Source organism: Oncorhynchus tshawytscha, linkage group LG30 (assembly GCF_018296145.1).
Source record: "Oncorhynchus tshawytscha isolate Ot180627B linkage group LG30, Otsh_v2.0, whole genome shotgun sequence".
NCBI classification, from domain to species: Eukaryota; Metazoa; Chordata; class Actinopteri; order Salmoniformes; family Salmonidae; genus Oncorhynchus; species Oncorhynchus tshawytscha.
In genome coordinates this window covers 8,177,182-8,203,057 of record NC_056458.1, presented here as the reverse complement: position 1 = coordinate 8,203,057, position 25,876 = coordinate 8,177,182, and the positions used below count along the sequence as shown (strand labels likewise).

Sequence of the window (25,876 nt, the reverse complement as noted above, 5' to 3'; positions counted from 1 at the left end):
ACTATCTTGTCTCATTGCTACAACTCCCCTACGGGCTCGGGAGAGACTAAGGTTGAAAGTAATGCGTCCTCCGATACACAACCCAACCAAGCCACACTGCTTCTTAACACAGCGCACATCCAACCTGGAAACCAGCCGCACCAATGTGTCGGAGGAAAAACCGTGCACCTGGCAACCTTGGTTAGCGCGCACTGTGCCCGGCCTGCCACAGGAGTCGCTGGTGCACGATGAGACAAGGATATCCCTACCGGCCAAACCCTCCCTAACCCGGACGATGCTAGGCCAATTGTGCGTCGCCCCACGGACCTCCCGGTCGCGGCTGGTTACGACAGAGCCTGGGCGCGAACCCAAAGTCTCTGATGGCACAGCTGGCGCTGCAGTACAGCGCCCTTAACCACCACTGATATAGAGAAGAGGACGCATCAGTTGTCACAATAGAGGAGGTATTTTCAGAAGGTAGAAAGAAAGCAACATGAGTAGAAATAAAATGTGGATCGATTTGTAATGTTTGAATACATTTTCTGACTGTTGCACGCTACATTTGGATCAGTTTGGGGTCCGCGGACCGATGCAGTCGTGTCTTCAACATTTGAATCGGGGAACGATGTGTATCAGTGAATTGTTTACGTCCTTATGATAAAGGCACCAGTCAGATAAAAACGTAATAGCATTCCATAACAGTATCAACAGGAACCATTCCACTGAGCTTTCACATACCTACCATTATGGCTGCATGTAAAGGAAATGTATTCACCAAAGCCTGGCGACTGTTGTATAATTTAACCAGAGAGGGCTGTGGGTCGCAGTGAAAAGCCTTTGCTCAGCATCTGCAGCAGAATATTATTACCGGCTTAAACAGTGACCTCACTTCCCTCTAAACACATCTGGGTCATTCCATCATTTCGGTGCTTTTTGAGAAATGCAACTTGGTCAAAAAAACATTTGATTTCACCTAAATGTAACAGTTTTGGACATGTAGGACAAAACTAATAAGACCAACTACAATCCATTATAATCTCATTGATGCCTGGCGAGCACATAATCCTAAAAGAGTACACTTTCTACTTAAACAGGCATATATCATTTCACAAATCGATTTCCGACACCTCTATTTTCTTTAATCAAGAAAATGGCTGACCACATCAAATGTCAGAATTTCCTAAAAGAGCAACAACATGGTGTTTTAACGTTTTATTACTACAATATTCTACATTCTGTGATCAATTTGAAATTGAAATCAATGAATTCATAACGGTCAATAAAAATGTTGATGACCCCCGGATTTTATGGGATGCCACCAAAGGTTTTATTGAAAATAATGCAATTGCATTTGCTCCCGAGTGGCGCAGTGGTCTAAGGCACTGCATCTCAGTGCTAGAGGTGTCCCTACAGACCCTGGTTCTATTCCAGGCTGTATCACAACTGTCCATGATTGGGAGTCTCATAGGACAGCGCACAAATCGGCCCAGCGTCGTCCAGGTTAGGGTTTGGCCGTTGTAGCCAATCATTGTAAATAAGAATTTGTTCTTAACTGACTTGCCTAGTTAAATAAAGGTAAAAGTTGTTGAAGTTGAATAAATCACAATTAAAGAAGATATCTGAATTGAAAACGTTAACTGCGTTCTGAACAAACACTCTTCAGACCAGGTAGCTATTACTCTTTCCAAAGTCAAGACAGAACTTAAGTTACTGATAAGACAGAGAGCAGAGTTTGCCATCCATCAAATTAGACTCAATCATTACTTCCATAGTAATTGTCCCAGTTGTTTATTGGCCATCAAGATATCCAGTAATGTTCAATTAGCTGACATAGCAGCTATTGAATATGAAACAGGAACCCAAAATAATCAAACATTCTCCCGCTTCTATAAAGAGCTGTACACCTCTGATTGTAAATCCACACCATGCCAGACTAAGCCCTTTCTAAAATAATTAAGAAATCCGCTTTTCTCAACAGAGAAAGCAACCTCGCTGGGAGCCCAAATCTCTCTAAATGAACTCAAAAGGGCATTGGGTAGCATGAATAAAGGCAAATCACCTGGTCCATTTACATTTTTGGAGCCAATTAGGTCCACTATTGCGTGAAAGGATTAACACAGCCATTCACAAAGGTTAATTTGGGAGAGATGTGAAAACAGCACTAGATTTCCCTTTTATTAAAAAAGGTAAGGATGCCACCCAGTGTTATCACTCTCGCTCCTGATCTTGGATAAACACATATTAAACTGTTTTCCAAAATGTTGTTTGTTTCGAGACTTACTTACCAAAATTGGTCTACACGGACCAAAGCAGTTTTGTTAAAAAACGTCCATTCTTGGATAACTTCCGTCCATTATTACCCATCTTAAATATGGTGTCTCCTACTGCCCTGGAAAAGGGTGGTCTTCACTGATATATCCCTTAAACAATGCAGTTCTATTATTGCTCACCTAATTTCTATTTGGGGCAAAATTGAAAAACAATGTAACTAGGAATCAAAATGGCATGCCCAATATTTCACAATAATGCCTTGCGTTCTGGAGGGCGGCCTTTTGCATAACCCCAATGGACCAAAGGTAGAATCAGTACCGTTGCAGATATCATGGACAGTAATGGTTTGAGAACATTATAGGATTTGAAAGACACATTACAAGCAACTCCTTTTTTTCTATATTTACCATTTAAGTCAGCTATGCTGGATATGGAGTCCCTTGGGAAACCCAACTACCGAACCATCCAATGATAGAATTTATAAATAAATTATCTGGCTTCCCGAAAGGACTGATCTCTAAATTATATAAACAACTTTTGGAAAGCTCAATCTGGGCTAGCCATAAAAAAAATTATGATCCACAGAAAATGGAAAAAAATTCAACTTGGCTTCCCGTAAAACGAACCATCAACTTGTACATTTTAAGTTTGTTCACAAACTTTATAACACTAAGGAAACACTTTACAATGAAATTGGCCCCAACTCTCAACTGTTCACTGTGTCCCTTAAATCAGGTAGGCACATTCCTTCATATGATGTGATAGTGCCCTTCAGTTAAATGCTTCTGGGACAAAGTTACCAAATGAATTAATGTAAATATTCAATGCTTTGCATCTTATGTTACTTAACGATGATCGCTCCTAGAATATCTCAATCAATCAGAGATAACTACTGCTGGCTGGCAGCACTACCGCAAAACAAATCTTGGCTCTCACCTCACTCTCGCAATTCGCCAGCTCTAACAGAATTATTGACAGCGAGAATTAATGGTGCTAGTGAAGGAACAATTGAGGCCTGGACAAATATATTTGACTCTGTAAAGAATAATCTCAGCTAAATCCCATAACATGCATACAAACTACACTACCGGTCAAAAGTTTTAGAACACCTACTCATTCAAGGGTTTTTCTTTATCATTACTATTTTCTACATTGTAGAATAATAGTGAAGTCATCAAAATGATAAAATAACACATATGGAATCATGTAGTAACCAAAAAAAGTGTCAAACAAATTGAGATTCTTCAAATAGCCACCATTTGCCTTGATGACAGCTTTGCATACGCTTGGCATTCTCTCAACCAGCTTTGAGGTAGTCACCTGGAATGCATTTCAATTAACATGTGTGCCTTCTGAAAAGTTCATATGTTTGAGATAATAAGTTGTTTTGTGACAAGGTAGGGGTTGTATACAGAAGATAGCCCTATTTGGTAAAAGACCAAGTCCATATTATGGCAAGAACAGCTCAAATAAGCAAAGAGAAATGACAGTCAATCTGGAAAATGTCAATATCTTTTCAAGTTTCTTGAAAAACCGTCAAGCACTGATGAAACTGGCTCTCATGACAAACACCACAGGAATTGAAGACTCAGAGTTACCTCTGCTGCAGAGGATAGGTTCATTAGAGTTACCAGCCTCAGAAATTGCAGCTCAAATACAGTGGGGCAAATGTAGTGAGGGCAAATATCCTTCAACTGCAGTTTCATATACAGTGGGGCAAAAAAGTATTTAGTCAGCCACCAATTGTGCAAGTTCTCCTACTTAAAAAGATGAGAGAGGCCTGTAATTTTCATCATAGGTACACTTCAACTATGACAGACAAAATGAGAAAAAAAAATAATCCAGAAAATCATATTGTAGGATTTTTAATGAATTTATTTGCAAATTATGGTGGAAAATAAGTATTTGGTCAATAACAAAAGTTTATCTCAATACTTTGTTATATACCCTTTGTTGGCAATGACAGAGGTCAAATGTTTTCTGTAAGTCTTCACAAGGTTTTCACACACTGTGTTGCTGGTATTTTGGCCCATTCCTCCATGCAGATCTCCTCTCGAGCAGTGATGTTTTGGGGCTGTTGCTGGGCAACACAGACATTCAACTCCTTCCAAAGATTTTCTATGGGGTTGAGATCTGGAGACTGGCTAGGCCACTCCAGGACCTTGAAATGCTTCTTACAAAGCCACTCCTTCATTGCCCGGGCGGTGTGTTTGGGATCATTGTCATGCTGAAAGACCCAGCCACATTTCATCTTCAATGCCCTTGCTGATGGAAGGAGGTTTTTACTCAAAATCTCACGATACATGGCCCAATTCATTCTTTCTTTTACACGGATCAGTCGTCCTGGTCCCTTTGCAGAAAAACAGCCCCAAAGCATGATGTTTCCAACCCCATGCTTCACAGTAGGTATGGTGTTCTTTGGATGCAACTCAGCATTCTTTGTCCTCCAAACACGACGAGTTGAGTTTTTACCAAAACGTTATATTTTGGTTTCATCTGACCATATGACATTCTCCCAATCTTCTTCTGGATCATCCAAATGCTCTCTAGCGAACTTCAGACGGGCCTGGACATGTACTGGCTTAAGCAGGGGGACACGTCTGGCACTGCAGGATTTGAGTCCCTGGCGGCGTAGTGTGTTACCGTTGGTAGGCTTTGTTACTTTGGTCCCAGCTCTCTGCAGGTCATTCACTAGGTCCCCCCGTGTGGTTCTGGGATTTTTGCTCACCGTTCTTGTGATCATTTTGACCCCACAGGGTGAGATCTTGCGTGGAGCCCCAGATCGAGGGAGATTATCAGTGGTCTTGTAAGTCTTCAATTTCCTAATAATTGCTCCTACAGTTGATTTCTTCAAACCAGGCTGCTTACCTATTGCAGATTCAGTCTTCCCAGCCTGGTGCAGGTCTACAATTTTGTTTCTGGTGTCCCACAATGTGATTTTCTGGATTTTTAAAAATAATTTTGCCTGTCATAGTTGAAGTGTACCTATGATGAAAATTATAGACCTCTCATATTTTTAAGTGGGAGAACTTGCACAATTGGTGGCTGACTAAATACTTTTTTTTGCCCCACTGTAAATGGCCCACTGTTCAGAGGAGAATGTGGGAATCATGCCTTCATGGTCAAATTGCTGCAAAGAAACCACTACTAAAGGACACCAATAAGAAGAAGAGACTTGCTTGGGCCAAGAAACACGAGCAATGGACATTAGACCGTGGGAATTTGTCCTTTGGTCTGATGAGTCCAAATTTGAGATTTTTGGTTCCAACCGCTGTGTCTTTGTGAGACGCGGTGTGTGTAACAGATGACCTCCACATGTGTATTTCCCACCGTGAAGCATGGAGTAGGAGGTGTTATGGTGTGGGGGTGCTTTGCTGATGACACTGTCTGTGATTTCTTTAGAATTCAAGGCACACTTAACCAGCATGGCTACCACAGCATTCTGCAGTGATAACGCCATCCCATCTGTCTTGTGATTAGTGGGACTATCAATTGTTTTTCAATAGGACAATGACCCAAAACACACCTCCAGGCTGTGTAAGGGCTATTTGACCAAGAAGGAGAGTGATGGAGTTGCTGCATCAGATGACCTGGCCTCCACAATCCCCAGAGTTCAACCAAATGAGATGGGATGAGTCGGACCACAGAGTTAAGAAAAAGCAGCCCGTGTGTGTATATATATATATACACATACACACACTTACAAAATACATTTTTTACTTTCTTTGCTTCCAGGCCCACGAGGTTGGGGTTGTATGTGGAGGGTTTTCTTTGGCCGTCGGGAGGCTAGTAGGAAGGTGGGGGGTCTGGGTGGTGACTGAAAAGCAACCCTAGTTGCTATGGGGGTGAGAATGGGTGGAAAACATGGTTTCCGGGAGTTGGGGGGGTTGGATGGAGACATGTTGGCTGGGTGGGGTTGGGGGAATGGGATGGGAGGTTGTGGGTGGAGGCACACTTTTTAGTTTTCTTTTCCTGTTTAAACAGACATTTTTCTTGCTTTAGTTTTTATTTTGAATGACAGTCCACAGGTACATGTTATTTAAACTGAATATATTAATTGAAATGGATATTGTACCTGTAACCCCCACACCAAAGAAAAAAACAAATAAACTTAGTCCATACATTTTTTGTTGTTGAATAAAGCACATTTATATTAATACATTTATTTTTTCCCTATCTCAAGAGGTTAAATAAAAAATATACTATAGTAAGTATCAAATAAAGTAACAGGGTTGACCGTAACAGGGTTGATGATTTCTTCTTAACCATTTACACTAGTGATGCACCGATATTACATTTTTGACCGATACCGATATCCGATATTTTCATTGTGGAGTTTGGAGTGTGACTGTTTGAATGTTTGAGGTTGTGGACAGGTGTCTTTTATACTGATAACAAGTTCAAACAGGTGCCATTAATGCTGGTAACGAGTGGAGGACAGAGGAGCCTCTTAAAGAAGAAGTTACAGGTCTGTGAGAGCCAGAAATCTTGCTTTGTTTGTAGGTGACCAAATACTTATTTTCCACCATAATTTGCAAATGAATTCATTAAAAATCCTACAATGTGATTTTCTGGATTTTTCATAGTTGAAGTGTACCTATGATGAAAATTACAGGCCTCTCTCATCTTTTTAAGTGGGAGAACTTGCACAATTGGTGGCTGACTAAATACTTTTTTGCCCCACTGTATATGAAACTGCAGTTGAAGGATATTTGCCCTCACTACATCTATCCAAGTCGTTTCTATTTGCATCTTCAGTGAGGCAGTTACTAAGCTACAACAAGATGAAATACAGAAATGCATTCTGGGAATAAAAAAAGTATGTTCACCAAAGTGATGAATGCAATAATTGTGATGTCTTATGAAAAACAAACCTTATTATAAAAAAATAAAAAAGCACAAGGTAAATCAAAACCTTAACCCCTTGGGGAAATGAGCATGTCTAATTCAAGGTATGGTAGCTTATCAGAATGTAGAGATGACAGGGAAAGTAAAAATCCTGGAGGATTCACGCTGTGGTTCAAGAAAAGGAGCACTTTGGGAGAAGACAACCAGACAACACAATGCTATCAGCTGCAGAGCCCCAGAGTAGAGATTGATTGACGGACGCGTGACAAGCAGGCTAATCCTCTGATTACTCAGTATGTTAATCAACATTAAACACAGTATGTGGACGTCCCATCCCGTGCATGCTGCTGTGGGTCAGTGAGAGGTGGTGAGAGAGATGGAGGCACAACAGCTTACCTGTGAACATGGCTTTGAAATAGTCGCTGGAGGAGGCCATCATGGCGCGATGCACTGGGAAGGCTTCGTCTCCGTCCCCCGCCACCAGCGTGACATCACACAGTAATCCCTCTAGCCTCAGCTGGTCAAATCCCTGGGAAGGGGAGAGAGAGAAAGAGGAGAGACCAGCCTGTTAAAGAGCTGCTCTGTTAGGTCTCCCAAGTGGCGCACAGCGGTCTAAGGCACATAGGGGAGGGTTTGGCCAGACGGGACTTCCTTGTCCCATCACACTCTAGCGATTCCTTGTGGCGGGCCGGGCGACTGCAAGCTGACTTCGGTCGCCAGCTGGATGGTGTTTCCTCCAACACATTGGTGCAGCTGGCTTCCGGAAGCAGTGCGGCTTGGCAGGGTCGTGTTTCGTGGGACGCATGGCTCTCGACCTTCACCTCTCCCGAGTCCATAGGGGAGTTGCAGCGATGGGACAAGACTGTAAACTACAAATTGGATTCCCACGAAATTGGGGAGAAAAGAAAAGAAAGCTGCTCTGTGTACTGTGTGGAGAGACCATGTCTGTCCTGAACCAGATTGGTATAAGGCCTATCCAGACTGGTACACAGACTGGATTAGCCTAACTCAATCACTTCATGAAAAGACAAAGAGAAAAACACAACCCCCCAAGCATTACCGTTTCTTGACAACCTGCCTGAAAATAATTCCTGTGCTTATTGCAATAAAAACAAATAGGTCAAAAATGTATACCAAAAAGTAATTATTTGTCTATCTTTATATAAAGAATAAAAATGTGTACCCAAATATGTTTTTTTTGTCTATCTTTGTACAGAGAATGTTACAATACGTTTGTAAGTTCATATTCTGGTTTAATAAAAATTCTTGGTAGAATAATTTTGTGTTAAACCAGCCAAATACATACATCTTAAATTAATTTCCCACAGAACTATAACGCTCACCAGCCTTAAAAGCAATATGTAGCAATGCTATTACATTTTCTACTTGTGTTTTTAAGCCCAGTGTTCAGTCACAGACTGAGGTCCCTATAAAGAACACAGTGGAGTCCAACAATGGCATCACTATGTGCATTGACGACCCTCACTGCTTAATTAGCATTCACTTAAAATGGTCAACAGTCGGTGTTTCCTACACATTTGAATGATGTTTTTCTCCCATGCAGCAACAACCTGATGAGCATGTTAGAAGATGTAGCACTGAAAGTGAAGAGTCTTCTCTTGGCAAAATCAATTTCTAGAGTCCTATGCAGGCGTATTTACAATATGTCCAGAGAACAACAAAAAATAGATGGGCTATAATAGATGACTGCTAACAAGGGATAGCAAGATGTGCCTTTTTCTAATGATCCAACAAGCTTTCAAATCATAACAACTTTGAATTTACCTCAGTGATAGTTGTTGTTAAACTCTGAAAATGTTCAGCCACGGACAGTTGGTAGCAAGCCGACAGCTGTCAATCGATAGAGAAACCTTGCAGCGACGAAAGAGATTGGCACAATCTTATTTTCTGACTTGAGCAATGTGCTGAATCACACGTGTACACCCACCCAGTGCTGTGTTCCTAAAAAAATACATCAACACTCTTCAACAGCAGGTATAAAAACTATTAAAAGGCTATTACACTGTTGAATCGGGACCTTAGAAGCACTCTGCCTAACAACATGTCCACACAACACACCTCCATCATACTAACAGGTTGTGTAGTACACACAGTGTGAACAGTTCACACATTGATGAGTCCAGTAGCTTTCTGCCAGCTCCTGCCTGGCAGCCCCCATCTCTGTGACGACCTTCACGTGTGGACAGAGACTGGCATGGGCCAGGCAGGGCACGGAGCCTGACTCACTGGTGCTGATGCTTCATCAAACAGCTGGAGCCCAACACGCTGAGCCACTGTCTGTCTGCACTGAAGGAGTCACTACCATCGCTCTATCATCCCCTTCAAAATTACAGCTAACTAGCCGACATAAATAATAAGGGATTTCATCTCCATTTCAATTGTCATCACATTTTCTTTTTATCATATGCATAAGACATCTTGTTCTATGCGTGCAATGAAAAAAGTAGGCCATTTCAACTAGAGGGAACAACAGTCATTTCCATTATTTTAATCCAACTTCATGAAAGATATCCGTTTGACAACTCTTTGTCGAGAACATAACAGTTTTCAATGTTCTTAGAACATAATTCTCTTCCACCGCAGTGAATCAATTGAATAATTCACAGATCATTTTCCTCAATAAATGCAGCGGATAGGTTTGAAAGACAAGTCTTATCTCTTAGACAGCTTGCACACATGACCCTGATTTATTCCACTGTTTATGTGCTTTGCCCTCCACGCGCATCACATTCTGACTTTAGATGTGCCAGTGATTAGAGTGGGAGAGACCTTGATTTTTATAAGATTTGTTGGTTTTTAAACAGGATAGTGAAGGCTAAACCCTGATGTGCTTATAACAAGTTTGACATTAGTTGTAAAAATTCCATAATGTTTAGGTAGAGCAAAGGAAGAAATGTGTGCAGTGCTTGAAGATTGCAAGTGTGAAGGAGAAGGAGAAACGACGTGTGATTAAGAGTTGCACACAATAGCCTAGAAGAGATTGTTTGAGACAGATGCGCATGATTGGTGCTGCACATCGTTGAAGATCTGCACAGGAACAACTTTTCTGTGTTTTAAAACAGAATTTTGAACAGACAACCTGACTGAAACAAAACCAGGGTAATTTGTGTAATTTTTTTGTTGTGTTCAGAAATGTCTAGATATTTTATCGAGTTGGGTAAAGGCCCTTAGTATCTTTGTCTGGCAAAGTTTCAGACACCATACAGACATATTCAGGTCCCTAATTATCACGAGCCAAAACAACTGCATAAAAAAATACAACTACTGAGCTATATTATATGCAAATTATTTTATACTAATACAATTGCTCAGAGAAAGCGATTTTGTTTAACAAGCAATTTGAAAAATCTAAAAAAGATAGGGGTGGCAATCATTTTGACCATCTTCATTACTCTAGCACCCTTCCATTGCGAGGAGAATGTCCTCTTCAAACCACAGGTTTCAATGGGGCTCAAAGTCTGGACACAGAGATGCATTATTTTTTGTTGTTGTCAATTAACCATTTCTTTGTGGTTTTTGATGTGCGCTTGGGGTTATTGTCTTGCTGGAAGATACACTTGCGGCCAAGTGTCAGCCTCCTGGTTATCTTTGCAAACTACTTTAATTACATTTTCATTGGCAAGATAAGCAAACTTAGGGATGACATGACGGCAACAAACGCTGACACTACACAAGTATATCGGACCAAATTATGAATGACAAGAATTGTACTTTTGAAATCCGTAAAGTCAGTGTGGAAGAGGCAAAAAAAATGAAGGTCTATCAACAATGACAAGCCACCAGGGTCTGACAATCTGGATGGAAAATGACTGAGGATAATAGCAGACGATATTGCCACATCTTCAATAGAAGCCTACAAGAGAGCGTGTGCCCTCAGGCCTGGAGGGAAGCTAAAGTCATTCCGCTACCCAAGAATAGTAAAGCACCCTTTATTGGCTCAAATAGCCAACCAATCAGCCTGTTACCAACCCTTAGTAAACGTAATGGAAAAAATTGTGTTTAATGCAATGCTATTTCACAGTAAACAAATTGACAACAGAATTTCAGCATGCTTATAGGGAAGGACACTCAAAAAGCACAGCACTTACACCAATGACTGACGATTGGCTGAGAGAAATTGATGTTATGGCTTTACACCCCCTGCTATAATGTGGATAAAGAGTTACTTGTCTAACAGAACACAGAGGGTGTTCTTTAATGGGAGCCTCTCAAATATAATCCAGTTTGAATCAGGAATTCCCCAGGGTAGCTGTTTAGGCCCTTTGCTTTTTTACATTTTTACTAATGACAAGCCAGAGTGTCTATGTATGCGGATGATTCAACACTATACACGTCAGCTACTAGTGACAGCTACTAAGTGACTGCAACACTCAACCAAGAGGTGCAGTTAGTTTCAGAGTGGGTGGCAAGGAATAAGTTAGCCCTGAATATTTCTAAAACTAAAAGCATTGTATTTGGAACAAAACACTCACTAAACCCTAAACCTCAACTAAATCTTGCAATAAATAATGTGGAAATTGAGCAAGTTGAGACAACTAAAATGCTTGGAGTAACCCTAGATTGTAAACTGTCATAGTCAAAACATATTGATGCAGTAGTAGCTAAGATGGGGAGAAGTCTGTCTATAATAAAGCGATACTCTGCCTTCTTAACTTCTTGATGACAGGGGGGCAGTAATTGAGTAGCTTGGATGAGTAAGGTGCCAAGAGTAAACTACCTGCTACTCTGTCCCAGATGCTAATATATGCATATTATTAGTAGTATTGGATAGAAAACACTTTGAAGTTTCTAAAACTGTTTGAATGATTTCTGTGAGTATAACAGAACTCATATTGCAGGTGAAAACCTGAGAAATATCCAACCAGGAAGTGGGAAATCTGAGGTTTGATTCTTTGGGGTCATATTGCACTTCCTAAGGCTTCCACTAGATGTCAACAGTCTTTAGAACTTTGTTTCAGGCTTCTACTATGAAGGGGAGAGAATGAGAGGGGATTGAGTCAGGTGTCTGGCAGAGTGTCACAGGCTTGTGAGGCGCAGTGTCGTTACATTGCTTTTCTACAGACAATGGAATTCTCCGGTTGGAAGATTATTGAAGATTTATGATAAATATATCCTAAATATTGATTCTGCACTTAGTTCGACAAGTTTCTACGACCTGTAATATAACTTTTTGAACTTTTCGTCCGACGTTCGGCTGGACCCGAATGCGCGTTTGTATTTGTTTACCAAACGCCCAAACAAAAGAAGCTATTTGGACATAAATTATGAACTTTATCGAACAAATCAAACATTTATTGTGGAACTGGGATTCCTGGGAGTGCATTCTGATGAAGATCATCAAATGTAAGTGAATATTTATAATGATATTTCTGACTAATGTTGACTACACAACATGGCGGATATCTTTTTGGCTGCTTTGTTGTCTGAACGCTGTACTCAGATTATTGCATGGTTTGCTTTTTTTCCGTAAACGTTTTTTAAAAATCTGACAGTGGTTGCATTAAGGAGAAGTACATCTCTAATTCCGTGTATAACACATGTATTTTCATCAACATTTATGATGAGTATTTCTGTAAATTGATGTGGCTCTCTGCACAATCACCGCATGTTTTAGAACTACTGAATATAACGCGCCAATGTAAAATGAGATTTTTTTTAAACGCTACCGTCCCACATATCCGAGAGAGGTTAACACTATCAACAAGGCAGTTCCTACAGGCCCTAGTTTTGTCACACCTTGACTACTGTTCAGTAGTGTGGCCAGGTGCCACAAAAAAGGACTTAGGACAATTGCACAGCTGGCCCTTGGATGTACACAGAGAGCTAATATTAATAATCTCTCCTGGCTGAAAGTGGAGGAGAGTGACTTCATCACTACTTTTATTTATGAGAGGTATTGACATGTTGATTGCACCGAGCTGTCTGTCTCAACTACTGGCACTCGGACACCCATGCATACCCCACAAGACATGCCACAAGAGGTCTCTTCACAGTCCCCAAGTCCAGAACAGGCTATGGGAGGCACACAGTACTACATAGAGCCATGACTACATGGAACTCTATTCCACATCAAGTAACTCATGCCAGCAGTAAAAAAACCCATTAAAAAACACCTTATGGAACAGCGGGGACTGTGAGGCAACACAAACATTGGCACACACACATGGATTTAGTACTGGAGAAGGGGCCTGAGGGCACACAGTGTGTTGTGAAATATGTGAATGTATTGTAATGTTTTCAAAATTGTATAAACTGCTTTAATTTTGCTGGACCCCAGGGAGAGTAATAGGGATCCATAATAAATACAAATTCAGTTAGAATTGTATGAATTTTTCTTATCGTTTTATCAGAAAACGGATTTTAACATTTGTCCAACTTTCCCATAAAAGTTGGACAAATCTCTAATCATTAACTTTACCGAGTAACTGGACATTTTAGCCAAAAACATGGTTGCCTCTGCCAGGAGGCTGACACTTGGCCGCAAGTGGATCTTCCAGCAAGACAATAACCCCAAGCATTAAAAATAAACATTTTGCAATGGCCATCTCAGTCTTCGGACGTGAACACCATTGCAAACCTGTGGTTTGAATTGAAGAGGGCAGACCATAAGAGGAGACAAATTATATCAAAGATCTAGAAAGATTTTGTATGGAGGAATGGTCTGAGATCCCTCCCAATCTCATAAAACATTTTAGAAAAAGGTGCCAATAATTTTAACCCCTCTCTTTGAGATTTTGTTTTATTACTTGTTAATAAAATCTCTTTTATTGAGCAATTGTAATAGTATAAAATAATAATATATCTATAATTTACAACTCAGTATTTTAATTACTTTATTCAGTCTTTTTTGCTAATCTTCATAAAAGGCTGACAATATTTATGGATCCGGCTGTATAGCTATCATTTCAATCAATCACAGGACCTCTGAAGGCATATTAAAATGACCCTGGCATATTTCATTTGGGCTTTTAAGAGGTTCATCAATCTGTCCATCCTCCCCAGCAGCACCATCTCTCAGTCTCTCTCCACTACTACTCACCTGAAGGACCACTGAGCTGTGCGTGTTGCTCGTAAAGAAGCGTGTGTTTCCGGTTTTTGAAGCCTGTAGGTGGGCAGAGATGCCCATGTCACCACACCCCTGCGACACTTTCATGTGAGGGTCGTCGTCCTCCACGAGGGATCTTTAGGGGAGGCAGAGGGAGGGGAGAGAGGGAAAGGGACGTTTAGCTTACAATCATGCAGTACAAGCACGGATTTACATTAAAATCAACTCATTGAGTGTGGTTTGTATGCAGATTCACGAGCCTACATGATGAGAGAATGTTGAGATTTTCCTGATGATTCATGCACAGCGGCTGAGGAAAGGGGTTTTAGGAAAAAGGTCAATAAATACACAGCACAACAAGGGGAGAGCTTAGCTAAGACATTTGCGTTCTCCTAATCAGGCACATAGAACATGATTTAAAATGTCTACATTAACACCAAACAATACACAAGGACGCTCACACACACCTGAAAATGGTGCTGATATCCAGGGACGTAAGGACAGGCAGTCAAGCTACAAGGCAAAGGTAACTACGAGCTAAGAGTAAACATCCCCAGCCTGGTCCCTCCCTGCAGCAGACCATGCTCTCAATGGGACTGTGAGAGAATAACGACTCAGGCCAATCATAGTGGTGTCCTCACCTCCTCCTCTGCCACATTACACTCAGTTCCATCATCAGCTCTCCACTCCAAACCTGATGAAGTCATACTGGTGCTCTATGCCAGGGGTTCCCAAACGCTTTTTAATTTGGGACCTACCAATTGAGGTGTTTTGAGTCGCGACCCACAAAAAAGGTTTGAGCGGTTGAAAAAACATACACAGACCAAAGAATAAGTAAACAATATCATCATGGCAGCAGAGAAAACATTTTGTAGTTTTAAAGCACATTTTTCTGCCATTCTATACATTGTCCCGTGGCTAATGCTGTGTTCTTATGCTTAAACATTATAAAATCAATAGGGGCCTCATTGTCCAGCTTTATTGTTGTTGATGGCAAGTTCTCAAAGTGCTATAGCTAGGCTATTGTAAAAATATATATATGTATCTTTTTTAAAATTATTTATTTAACTGGGCAAGTCAGTTAAGAACAAATTCTTATTAACAATGACAGCCTATGTATAGGTTCATTATCATTTCTACATACTTTAGATTTGGTTTTAAGTTTAAGTTTACACTAAAAGCATTTTCCCCCTACCGAAAATGTGTATGATATATATACACACACACACATACACTATCAGTCAAAAGTTTGGACAAACCTACACAAGGGTTTTTCTTTATTTTTCACTATTTTCTACATTGTAGAATAATAGTGAAGACATCAAAACTATGAAGTAAAAAAAAGTGTTAAACAAATCAAAATCAAAATATATTTTATATTTGAGATTCTTCAAAGTAGCCACCCTTTGCCTTGATGACAGCTTTGCACACTCTTGGCATTCTCTTAACCAGCTTGGCCAAATTGAGCAATCGGGAGAGAACGGCCTTAGTCAAGGAGGTGACCAATAACCCGATGGTCACTCTGAATGAGCTCCAGATTTCCTCTGTGGAGATGGGAGAACCTTCCAGAAGGAGAACCATCTCCGCACCAATCAGGCCTTTATGGTAGAGTGGCCAGACGTTAGCCACTCCTAAAAAGTAAAAAGTAAAAAGGCACATGATAGCCCGCTTGCAGTTTGCCAAAAAATAATTTGCACCTAAAAGACTGACTATAAAAAACAAGATTCTCTCGTCTGATGAAACCAAGATTGAACTCTTTGGCCTGAATGACAAGCGTCAGGTCTAGAGAAAACCTGGCACTATGTCTATGGTGAATCATGGTGGTGGCGGCATCATGCTGAGGGGATGTTTTTCAGCGGCAGGGATTGGGAGACTAGTCAGGATCGAGGGAAAGATGAACGGAGCAGAGTACAGAAAGATCCTTGATGAAAATCTGCTCCAGCGTGCTCAGGACTTCAGAATGTGGTGAAGGTTCACCTTTCAACAGGACAAAGACCTTAAGCACACAGCCAAGGCAACGCAGGAGTGCCTTTGGGACAAGTCTCAAAGTCCTTGAGTGGCCAGCCAGAGCCCAGACTTGAAATAAATATAACATCTTTGGAGAGTCATGGAAATAGCTGTACAGCAACGCTCCCCATCCAACCTGACAGAGCTTGAGAGGATCTTCAGAGAAGAATGGGAGAAACTCTCCAAATACAGGTGTGTCAAGCTTGTAGCTTCCTACCCAAGACTCGTTACTGTAATCACTGCCAAATGTGCTTCAACAAAGTACTGAGTAAAGGTTGTGAAAACTTATGTAATTGTGATATTTCAGTTTTTCATTTTGATCACATTTGCAAACACGCACGCAGTGTATTCAGAAAGTATTCAGACCCCTTGAATTTTTCCACATTTTGGTATAAATGTAAAATAAAATCTAATATATATTTTATGCACAAAAAAGTAATCCCAAGACCCACCTGGACACCTGCCATGACCTACAAGTGGGTCCGTCCCACAGATTGGGAACTATTGCTCTATGCAACACCAACGCAACATCTCGTTAACTACAGCAACTTTAATTATGCCTACAATTACTGGAGACCGGTGTTATCCACTGGTTATTAGGGCATGTCCGCTAACTGACCATGAGGGTCATATTAACTTCAGAGTTACGGCAGAGTTGCAAATAAAAAGCCATCTCTCACACTGGCCAATAAAAAGAAAAGATTAAGATGGGCAAAAGAACACAGACACTGAACAGAGGAACTCTGCCTAGAAGGCCAGCATCCCGGAGTCGCCTCTTCACTGTTGACGTTGAGACTGGTGTTTTGCGGGTACTATTTAATGAAGCTGCCAGTTGAGTACTTGTGAGGCGTCTTTCTCAAATTAGACACTAATGTACTTGTCCTCTTGCTCAGTTGTGCACCGGGGCCTCCCACTCTTTCTATTCTGGTTTATCAGTTTGCGCTGTTCTGTGAAGGGAGTAGTACACAGCGTTGTACCAGAACTTCAGTTTCTTGGCAATTTCTCTCATGGAATAGCCTTTATTTCTCAGAACAAGAAAAGATGGACGAGTTTCAGAAGAAAGGTCTTTCTTTCTGGCCATTTCGAGCCTGTAATCGAACCCACAAATGCTGATGCTCCAGATACTCAACTAGTCTAAGGAAGGCCAGTTGTATTGCTTCTTTAATCAGCACAAAAGTTTTCATCTATGCTAACATAATTGCAAAGGGTTTTCTAATGATCAATTAGCCTTTTAAAATGATCAACTTGGATTAGCTAACACAACGTGACATTGGAACACAGGAGTGATGGTTGCTGATAATGGGCCTCTGTACGCCTATGTAGATATTCCATTAAAAAGAATCAGCTGTTTCCAGCTACAATAGTCATTTACAACATTAACAATGTCTACACTGTATTTCTGATCAATTTGATGTTATTTTAATGGACCAAAAAATTGATTTTCTTTAAAAAACAAGGACATTTCTTAATTCTTAAGTGACCCCAAACTTTTGAACGATACGTGTAAATCTAAAAAAAAAAGAAAAAAGAATTGACCACAGTGGCGGCCATTGATTGGCTGAATACCAGGGCGCGAGGTGGTTGGAGTTGTCAATAAAGCAGCATGACAGAAATATGAAGTTTTTCGAAATACCGGCAAATTTCTTTCAGAAGATATATAAAGAGATCTGTGCATTTGAATTAAGAGCATAAATACACCTATTTGTCTTTTGCATATCAAAAACCGAATGACCACTACTGCACATGCTGCCACTGTTTTGAACAGATTATATTATATTATTTAGAACGAGCAGCCAGTTCACGAACGAGTGCACCAGGGAGAACGCAACAAGCAGATGCAATAAGTGAACCCCCCCCAGCCCCTCTTGGCAGTGGACAGAAATTCTTTACGTTTTAAAGTTAATTTCATGCAATTCTACACGTTATTTATTTCATTTCAGGGTTTCTCTCACGACCCCATTTTCAAATCAGGTGATCCCACATGGGGACGCGACCCCTAGTTTGGGAAGCGCTGTGTTAAACACACGATACGATGATCATCCAGGACTGCTAAGTCTCTAACGAATGGAAGTCGATGAACCAGTCAGAGGGTCAGGTGATACTATCAGGTATGTTTCTAAAGGGAGGGGGAGATGGATGGCCTAGTGGGCTCTAGATAGCGGTTGTTCAGGGTCAGCACCACCACAACTAGAAGTGGAGGAGTATTCATGGCTACAGGATCAGGAGCAATCACACTGACACACAGCGTACTGGTACATTTACCGTGTCAGGTGGTAAGTCGGAGAGGCAGCGAGGAGAGAGTGGGTTGTCCAAACCACAAAGGAGTGTTGGTGGCTGCCGGAACGAAACAAAGAGAACAGCTAGAGCAACCCAGTCATAAAATACATAACTCGGACTCCAACCAACAGCATGAAACAAACAAACACAGACGTCATCGGAAGTTTCATCCATCAACAGCCGATTTGTAGTGAAAACACCAAACACACACACACACTGACACGCTATGCTACAAACACGTCCGTATGTGACTACAAATATGCACTGACTAGGCTACACAAATGTTTCACAGAAATAAATACACAAAAGTCAGTTAGGCCTATATCAAATCTTCTGCTGTGTGTGTGGGTGGTGGATGGCAGTTTTCTTTTTTATTAACAAGATGCTTAAACATGCCAAGAATCATATGCTTTATGGAATGGAGACCGTGAACCATTTCTTAGTAATACATCAGGGAATAATTAATTAAATTGGTTAAATTGGATGGGGGTAGGCATGCGATGCGTCTTAATTGCTTTTGTAAATTGGATGATGACTATAATGAAAACTTGCATCTTAAAGGCCCAATGCAGTATGTTTTTCTCAATAGCTAATCATTGCTGGGTAACAATTAAGTACCGTACTGTGATAGTTTTCAATTAAAATGATCAAAAATAAACTAAAGTAGCTTCTTAGCAAGAGCAATTTCTCAAGTGAGAATTCTGCTAGGACTGTCTGAGCATGGTCTGAGTGGGGAAACTGAAAACTAGCTGTTATTGGCAAAGTGGTTTGGAACACTTTCTTATTGGCCTATAAACTAATTTGTCACCAGGCAGGTAAAACCTCTATCCAAATGCCTCCCGAGTGGTGTAGCGGTCTAAGGCCAGAGGCGTCACTACAGATCTGGGTTTGATCACTGGCTGTGACGCAGCCGGTCGAGACCGGGAGACCCATGAGGCGGCGCACAATTGGCCCAGCGTCATCCGGGTTAGGCTGGCTGGGTTGTTCTTCGCTCTCTATCCTACCAAAACAGGCTGAAATTTCAGGTGGTCTTTTCAAACAGCTGTTACACTAAAAGGGCATTATCATACTTTTCACAGTATTATTCAAACCTCATAGTGTGCTTAGAAAGATGGAAATCCGCACACTGGCAAAAAATAGGAAATATCCAAAACCTCAGTGTGGAAAGACTGTATATAAAAACACAGGAAATCTCATTTTTGACTGCACTGGGCCTTTAAGAGCAGCAGACTTTTTATCAAATGGCTGTTAGTGAAGTGTCTATTTCCTCTCATTCACACATCTGGTTGAGGGATACATTTTTTTTAGAAGTGGGATAGGATAGTATTGGATTAAAACTAAACCTACAGGAACAATGGCAGGGAACCAGGAAGTTGTCAAACTATCTAACTACTTAATGGGAATCTCCATCTACAATGAGGAAATAAAACAAATTGACAGACGCTCATTCATCAAACTGAATGTTTGGTAGGCCATTTCTGCACTTCCTGTTGGTGAGACAATCATTAGAATTAAGAGCCTCTTCACACTTACGACACTTTTCGTAAAAATACCGTCAGTTACACATATTACTCAAATGTAAACATGAGTACTTGCTACGTGTCGACACTCGGCCAACAGTCGCCCCCCTTGAAGCAGGGCAGTGTAAACAGAATAGTCTCGTTGAGTCAACACTCCTACAGTATAAATGCTAACAGCAGAGCAATGTTTTTAAAACAACTTAAATGTTTAGACATTTTCCTAATATTTGAGACTTGTTTTATTGAGTTTATACCTGAAATTGCTTTAACAGGCTGTTACATTCTGAAAATGTTGCAGTAGCTGCCAGCTGCACTGAGCCACATACAACTATGGAAGCCCATCTCCATAAACAAAAACTAAAAACATGTCAAATGCAGATCATACAAATAGGAGATGTTTTTTCATTTGTAACATTGTGTGGTGATTTCAGAGGTGGCACCACAGGTCTCAGAGTGGTGGGTGGGTAATTATTTTCCGGGGGGCACCAGCGTTTTCCTGGTCTGGTAGTAGGCTAACCGAACTAACTTCGGACCCTAGTTGTAGCGTATGACATAGTAATAAATCACAAAAAAATGTTTTATATGGGCTATGTATTTTTTTTCTATATGGGCTATGATGGGACCAGATTATTTTTCTAATCAGGTCATATGGTTTAAAAAAACTCCTGACCCTACTGAGGATGAAAACATTAAAACCCTTTTTGATTTATTTTACCTTTATTTAACCAGGCAAGTCAGTTAAGAACAAATTCTTATTTACAATCACAGCCTAGGAACAGTGGGTTAACTGCCTTGTTCAGGGGCAGAACGACAGACATTTTGCCTTGTCAGCTCGGGGATTCGATCTAGCAACCATTCGGTCACTGTCCCAACGCTCTAACCACTAGGCTACTTGCCGCCCCTTTACACAAACAAAAGAGACCATTTCGATTGGACAGTGAAACCAACAGGGCTGAGCTTGCTGCATGCAGGGTTGCATTGTATATACTCATACAGTTATCAGAATGTTGTCGATGGAATACTTCCAGTCAATCATTTTGGATGAACCCCTAAGGTCGATCTCCGTGCCCCCGCTGAAGTCTATTTAGCGTAATAAAAAAGAAAGTCACCATAAAAATATGTCTGTTTGAATATAAACCTAAAATAATTGCCTATTTTAGGCTATAAATACATAGCTTAGGCTATTAAAATATGACCTTGAGTTTTCCCTGGCCAGACCCAGAACGCATAGGCTTCTCTAGACTACCTGCAGCTGTGGTTGTTATCAGTAGGCTACAGTTGGCCAGACTGAAGCACAGACTAATTGTGCACGTTGACAAACATGAGGCACTTTATGTGTTTTATGGCGGGTATGAGCTTCCATATCAAACAGCTCGTTGCAGTGAATTCACTTTTACCCACGTTTTCAGTCGCAACTGTTATAAGTGAATTCACTGCAACGAGCTGTTTTATATGGAAGCCCATGTTAGTCTGTGCTTCAGTCTGGTCAACTGTATCCTGCTGCTGCTTTTTTATTTATTTTATCTAATCGACCAACTTCATTCCATTATTTGAATTCCATTTTGTTTTTTTGGGATGGAGTGAGCTCAATGCGCACATCCCAGTTTCTCTAGAGATAAATCAGATCCAGCTTGAACTGTAGGTAGGGAGCTGTTTCCAAAAGGCCAATATTCTACTCAGTTTAGCGCATAAAACGTGGTAATTAACTACAATGACCATAATCCTTTGCGCATCTACTTGACCGGTCTTTGTTTCTTTTACGCCTGCTACAGAAGAGAAAAGAATGCCAGATCGTCCGGTGACATAGAGAGCCGCTGTTGCTTCGCGGGCTATCTCTAGCTGAAAATACATGATCTAAGTGATTAATAGTTGGTATTCAGTAGTCATAAAAATATGCCTTATTTACTTTGAAGAACTACAAAATAGGGATTTGGTCAGAGAGCATAGGCTGCAGCTCTATAAAGATGAGATGACTTGGAATTAAATCATAAAATAATCAAATAAAACAAACGTAACATACACAACAACTGAAATACTGCATTACAGTTAAGTGAATAAATGATGGTTAATAAGTGTAAGCAGTAATGGACAGCCATGACCATCATGAGACTTGTAATTGTTTTATTGTGTATTACAGCATTCAGTTTTTTAAGATAATCAAAACCAAAAACCGTGATTAGTTTTGAACCGAACCAAAACGACCTCAAAAAGCACTGATCGCTCAGCACTAGTCTCTATGCACACTCACGCACTCCAACACACACACAGTAATTTGCTCACACACACGCATAACATGCACACACATTTATACTGACTCTTTTATACTGACTCTACACACACACACTTACATTCATTCACGATATACGCTGCTGCTACTCTGTGTCATATATCCGGATGCCTAGTCACCTTACCCCTATCTACCTCTATCACTCCATTATCCCTGCACATTCTAAATATGCTAGTGGAACTGCCCCTGTGTACATGGCTTAATAACTTCCTTGTTCTTATTTCTATTTTGTGTTATTTTCACTATGTTGTTCACTGCATCGTTGGGTTTAGAGCTCGCAAGAAAGGCATGTCACTGTACGTGTGCACATGGCATTAAAACGTGAAACTTACCACATGTAATGATTTGCATGATATTGATAAAAGTGAAGCCTGGTTTGTTGCAATGTTCCGAGGTAGACCTACTGTACTTTTGTATTTGTATGAGCGGGTCAATCGTTCATTTTTGATAGGATAACATTACTTGATGAAGACTTGCTTTGAGCAACTCTGCGCTTTTGTCTTGAAGCTAAAATGTAATGAGTGTAGCCTACAGATGAGAAAATAAACCCTTCAATTGTCTGCACATGCTTGTGAATTATTGCTTTATTCAAGAGTGTAATATGATTTGGTTGCATTATTCAATAGCTTAGTGTAATATGTTTCAGAAGAACCTGTCATTGTTGAATAGTTTGTGCTTGCTACTGTGATATTTAGTCATTTAGAGCTGCTGACCAAGAATGTCGCGTTGCCAGCGACAACGACATGTAAGGCAAGGATGTAATGTGAATTTAAAACTAGCAATCTCTTTCGCCACCTCGCTCCTCAGACTCTCCTTCATATCTCTTAGTGGGAATAGGGCCTTAGAATATCAAAATAGAGACAATCCCTTTACAGAAGTGCAACAAAGAAACACACAACGCCGCTACCACCACAAACACCAACAAAAGATAGCTAATTGTCTCCCCCCAGGGAGCTGGTTATCAGTATAATTAAATGGCTCGATACTGTGCAGCACACCACACCAACCAAAGCTGCAAGTTGAGTTTAAAAATGCTGTGGTTTGAGCATGGTTCCCCCAAACACCGAAACAGGTTCAAATCAAATCAAGCTTTCATTATCCAGCAGACATGGAACGCAACGCAATGTGCTTTACAGGAAAAAAACTATGATACCATTTTCTACCTGGGCTGCACCTCATGATGGAAAAAGCCAACAATTAAACCCGGTCTGTGTCATCCTGTGCCATATGACTTCCAGTCCAGCGGTACCACAAAGGATGGAAAAGACCCTGGGAAACCCAAATAACCTCCACAGAGAGTGCACCACTTTATAAAACCAGGACTTTGTTTCAGACAGGTGAGAGAAACAAGCAGCACAGTACCCAAAATAGAGAATTAACATAACATCTTTTTTCAATCATTCATAATGATGAACTACAGCGTGTTCCAGGTACTTGGTGAGAGAAGCAGCTGTGATGTGATTTCATGTCGTGCCAGACCTTCTGCTCCCTACGAATGAGATTCACTGAAGAACTTAGCACATCCCAGTCTTTGATTACCCAACATCCCTTTTAACTTTGTTGGACCAGACAGTCGCCTCTTAATTAAGCTTTGAGGGAGCGGCCAGATCGAAACAGAAAGGTGTCTTTTTACTTTTTTTTATCCAACTACCTTTAAAACCAGGACGTTGCTGACTAGAACTAGACGGCTGTTAGTATCCATATGCAAAAAAAGCACCAAGCACTCGAATGAAGGGAAAAACAACATTGATTCATTTACAGAAAATGTTAAGTGCATTACAATACCAGCTTTGAAGTCACTCCGAATTTTAAACTTAAACAAAAGTAGCTATGGTGTAATATAAACAGCAGACACTCTTACTAATAGGAGCGCAAACAGATGCCACTCCATTGTTAAGATGACATGGCAGCTACAAACACTGTTGGATTGATCCTGCAACCCTCTGGTATCATCACCTGCTATATCATTTCACTACATGCAATTTGAGTGAAGGTTGGTGAGTATCTATTGAGAAAGATTATGCAAAGACCATTGACATTCCTGATATGAAGGAGAACAGACTTCCTGAGGTTTTTCAGTCGCCCAATACGAGTCATCACATCATGCACCAAAATGTGCTTCCTGTGAAACACCAAGTCCTCCAGCATTCATCCAGCAGTATTATCAGCAGATTTTTGGCTTTCATAATTTAAAAAGTCAGGAAGAAAGATATGCTAATGAAGACACAGAGCTGCCATCCTATCTGAGCGGTGTGGAACATAAATAAACCTTGGGGGTGAGTACAGTTTATGAGCAGGAGCCACACAGAACACACAGCGGCATATATTCTCAACTGACTGTCTCAGTGGCAGACGGCACTGCATGCCTTTGACAACATTTTCTCGTAAAAGGCCAATTCTATTAAGAGACTTTCCAACGCCAACCCTCTCCAATCTCCCCCACCTGCACAGGCCTATATCCATTCACATAGATAAGACATTCGAACTTCAGCCAGCCTTCTATTTATATTTCTGTAGAAAAGGTTAATTGCAGCCGTTTTGTGAACACAAAGGTATGATTCATCAGAAAACACTGTCAGGGGAGAGAGAGCAAGGACTCTGAAATTTAGAGTATTGTGTAATCACATTTAGATTGGGTTTTTGAGGATGTGTGCTGTTCTCATTGTATAACCGTACTGAATTGACAGGGAGGGGGCACAGAACATGTAGGCTTGATGAGTATTGGAGTGTCAAACCAGGAGAAAATGTGATACTATTGGGTTTAGCTGCCTATCACAGTGGACTGGGGGGTCCTATGGCATTGATGGCATTGCTGTACCTGCCAGGGTAGAGGCACACTCCCCTAGATACAACATTAATGTAAATGCGGTGGAGGGCCGAACAGATTTTTGTTTGTTTGTCAAAATCAATGTGGGCGAGAAAAAGGGCAGCTATTTGATATACATACTTTCTATCTAGTTTTAGATTAGTTTATTTACCATTTTTCTTAAATAACTATTTTCCCTCGGATGCTATTATACAGGGCTTTTTTCCTAACCAGGAAATCAGGGTGTTGTGCTTCTCCATACACCATGGGAAAAAAATCCACTTCCGTTTAATTTCTTGTCAATAACCTTATAATTAGGCCTAGTAATGAAACGTTAGGCCTATGATGTCATTTCCTGAGCAGATCGTACAGCTTATACTAATTCGTCTTATGGCCTTGTCTTTCAGTGGTTAACACGGGGGCCGAACAATCCTATGGACATTGGCTGAGGAATACAGATGGGGGAATGTTTAAGAATGATTATATAGTGCAAGTGTAAACAACTGAATATCATTGCTGGTTTTACCAGTGTCCTTGAGGCGAGGATGAAACAAACTGTTAAGGACTTGGAATTGCCTTGAATTCCCATTGAACTTCCAGTTATTTCATGGCTTCCGGGCAGTGCACCTTTGCCATTCCTCCCAAGCATGAAATCTGCACCACAGGCAGAGGCTATATTTAGGCCTGAGTGAGATCACTGCAGACGAACACACAGACCAGGCTCCATAATAATCTCCAGCTAACACACAATCACACATTAATACCCACCAACTCCTCCTAAAATACCACCCTGTCCCTGGATCTCTGGTTATATG

General features: G+C 40.8%; 1 protein-coding gene across 5 annotated transcripts in view; it reads right to left on the bottom strand.

Moving 5' to 3' along the window:
• The window catches only part of LOC112228852 (kelch-like protein 13), a 94,688-nt gene that overhangs the window by 23,961 nt on the left and 44,851 nt on the right, over positions 1–25,876 (bottom strand). For 4 of the 5 annotated variants that reach the window (XM_024394545.2, XM_024394546.2, XM_024394547.2 and 1 more), the window contains 2 exons: positions 14,159–14,300; positions 7,495–7,627 (listed from right to left, as the gene is read on the bottom strand). In XM_024394545.2, the coding sequence (XP_024250313.1) occupies positions 7,495–7,627; positions 14,159–14,300 (275 nt within the window). Of the gene's footprint in view, positions 1–7,494; positions 7,628–14,158; positions 14,301–18,433; positions 18,494–25,876 lie in introns of those variants that run through there. The other variant, XM_024394548.2, reaches the window with a different exon arrangement.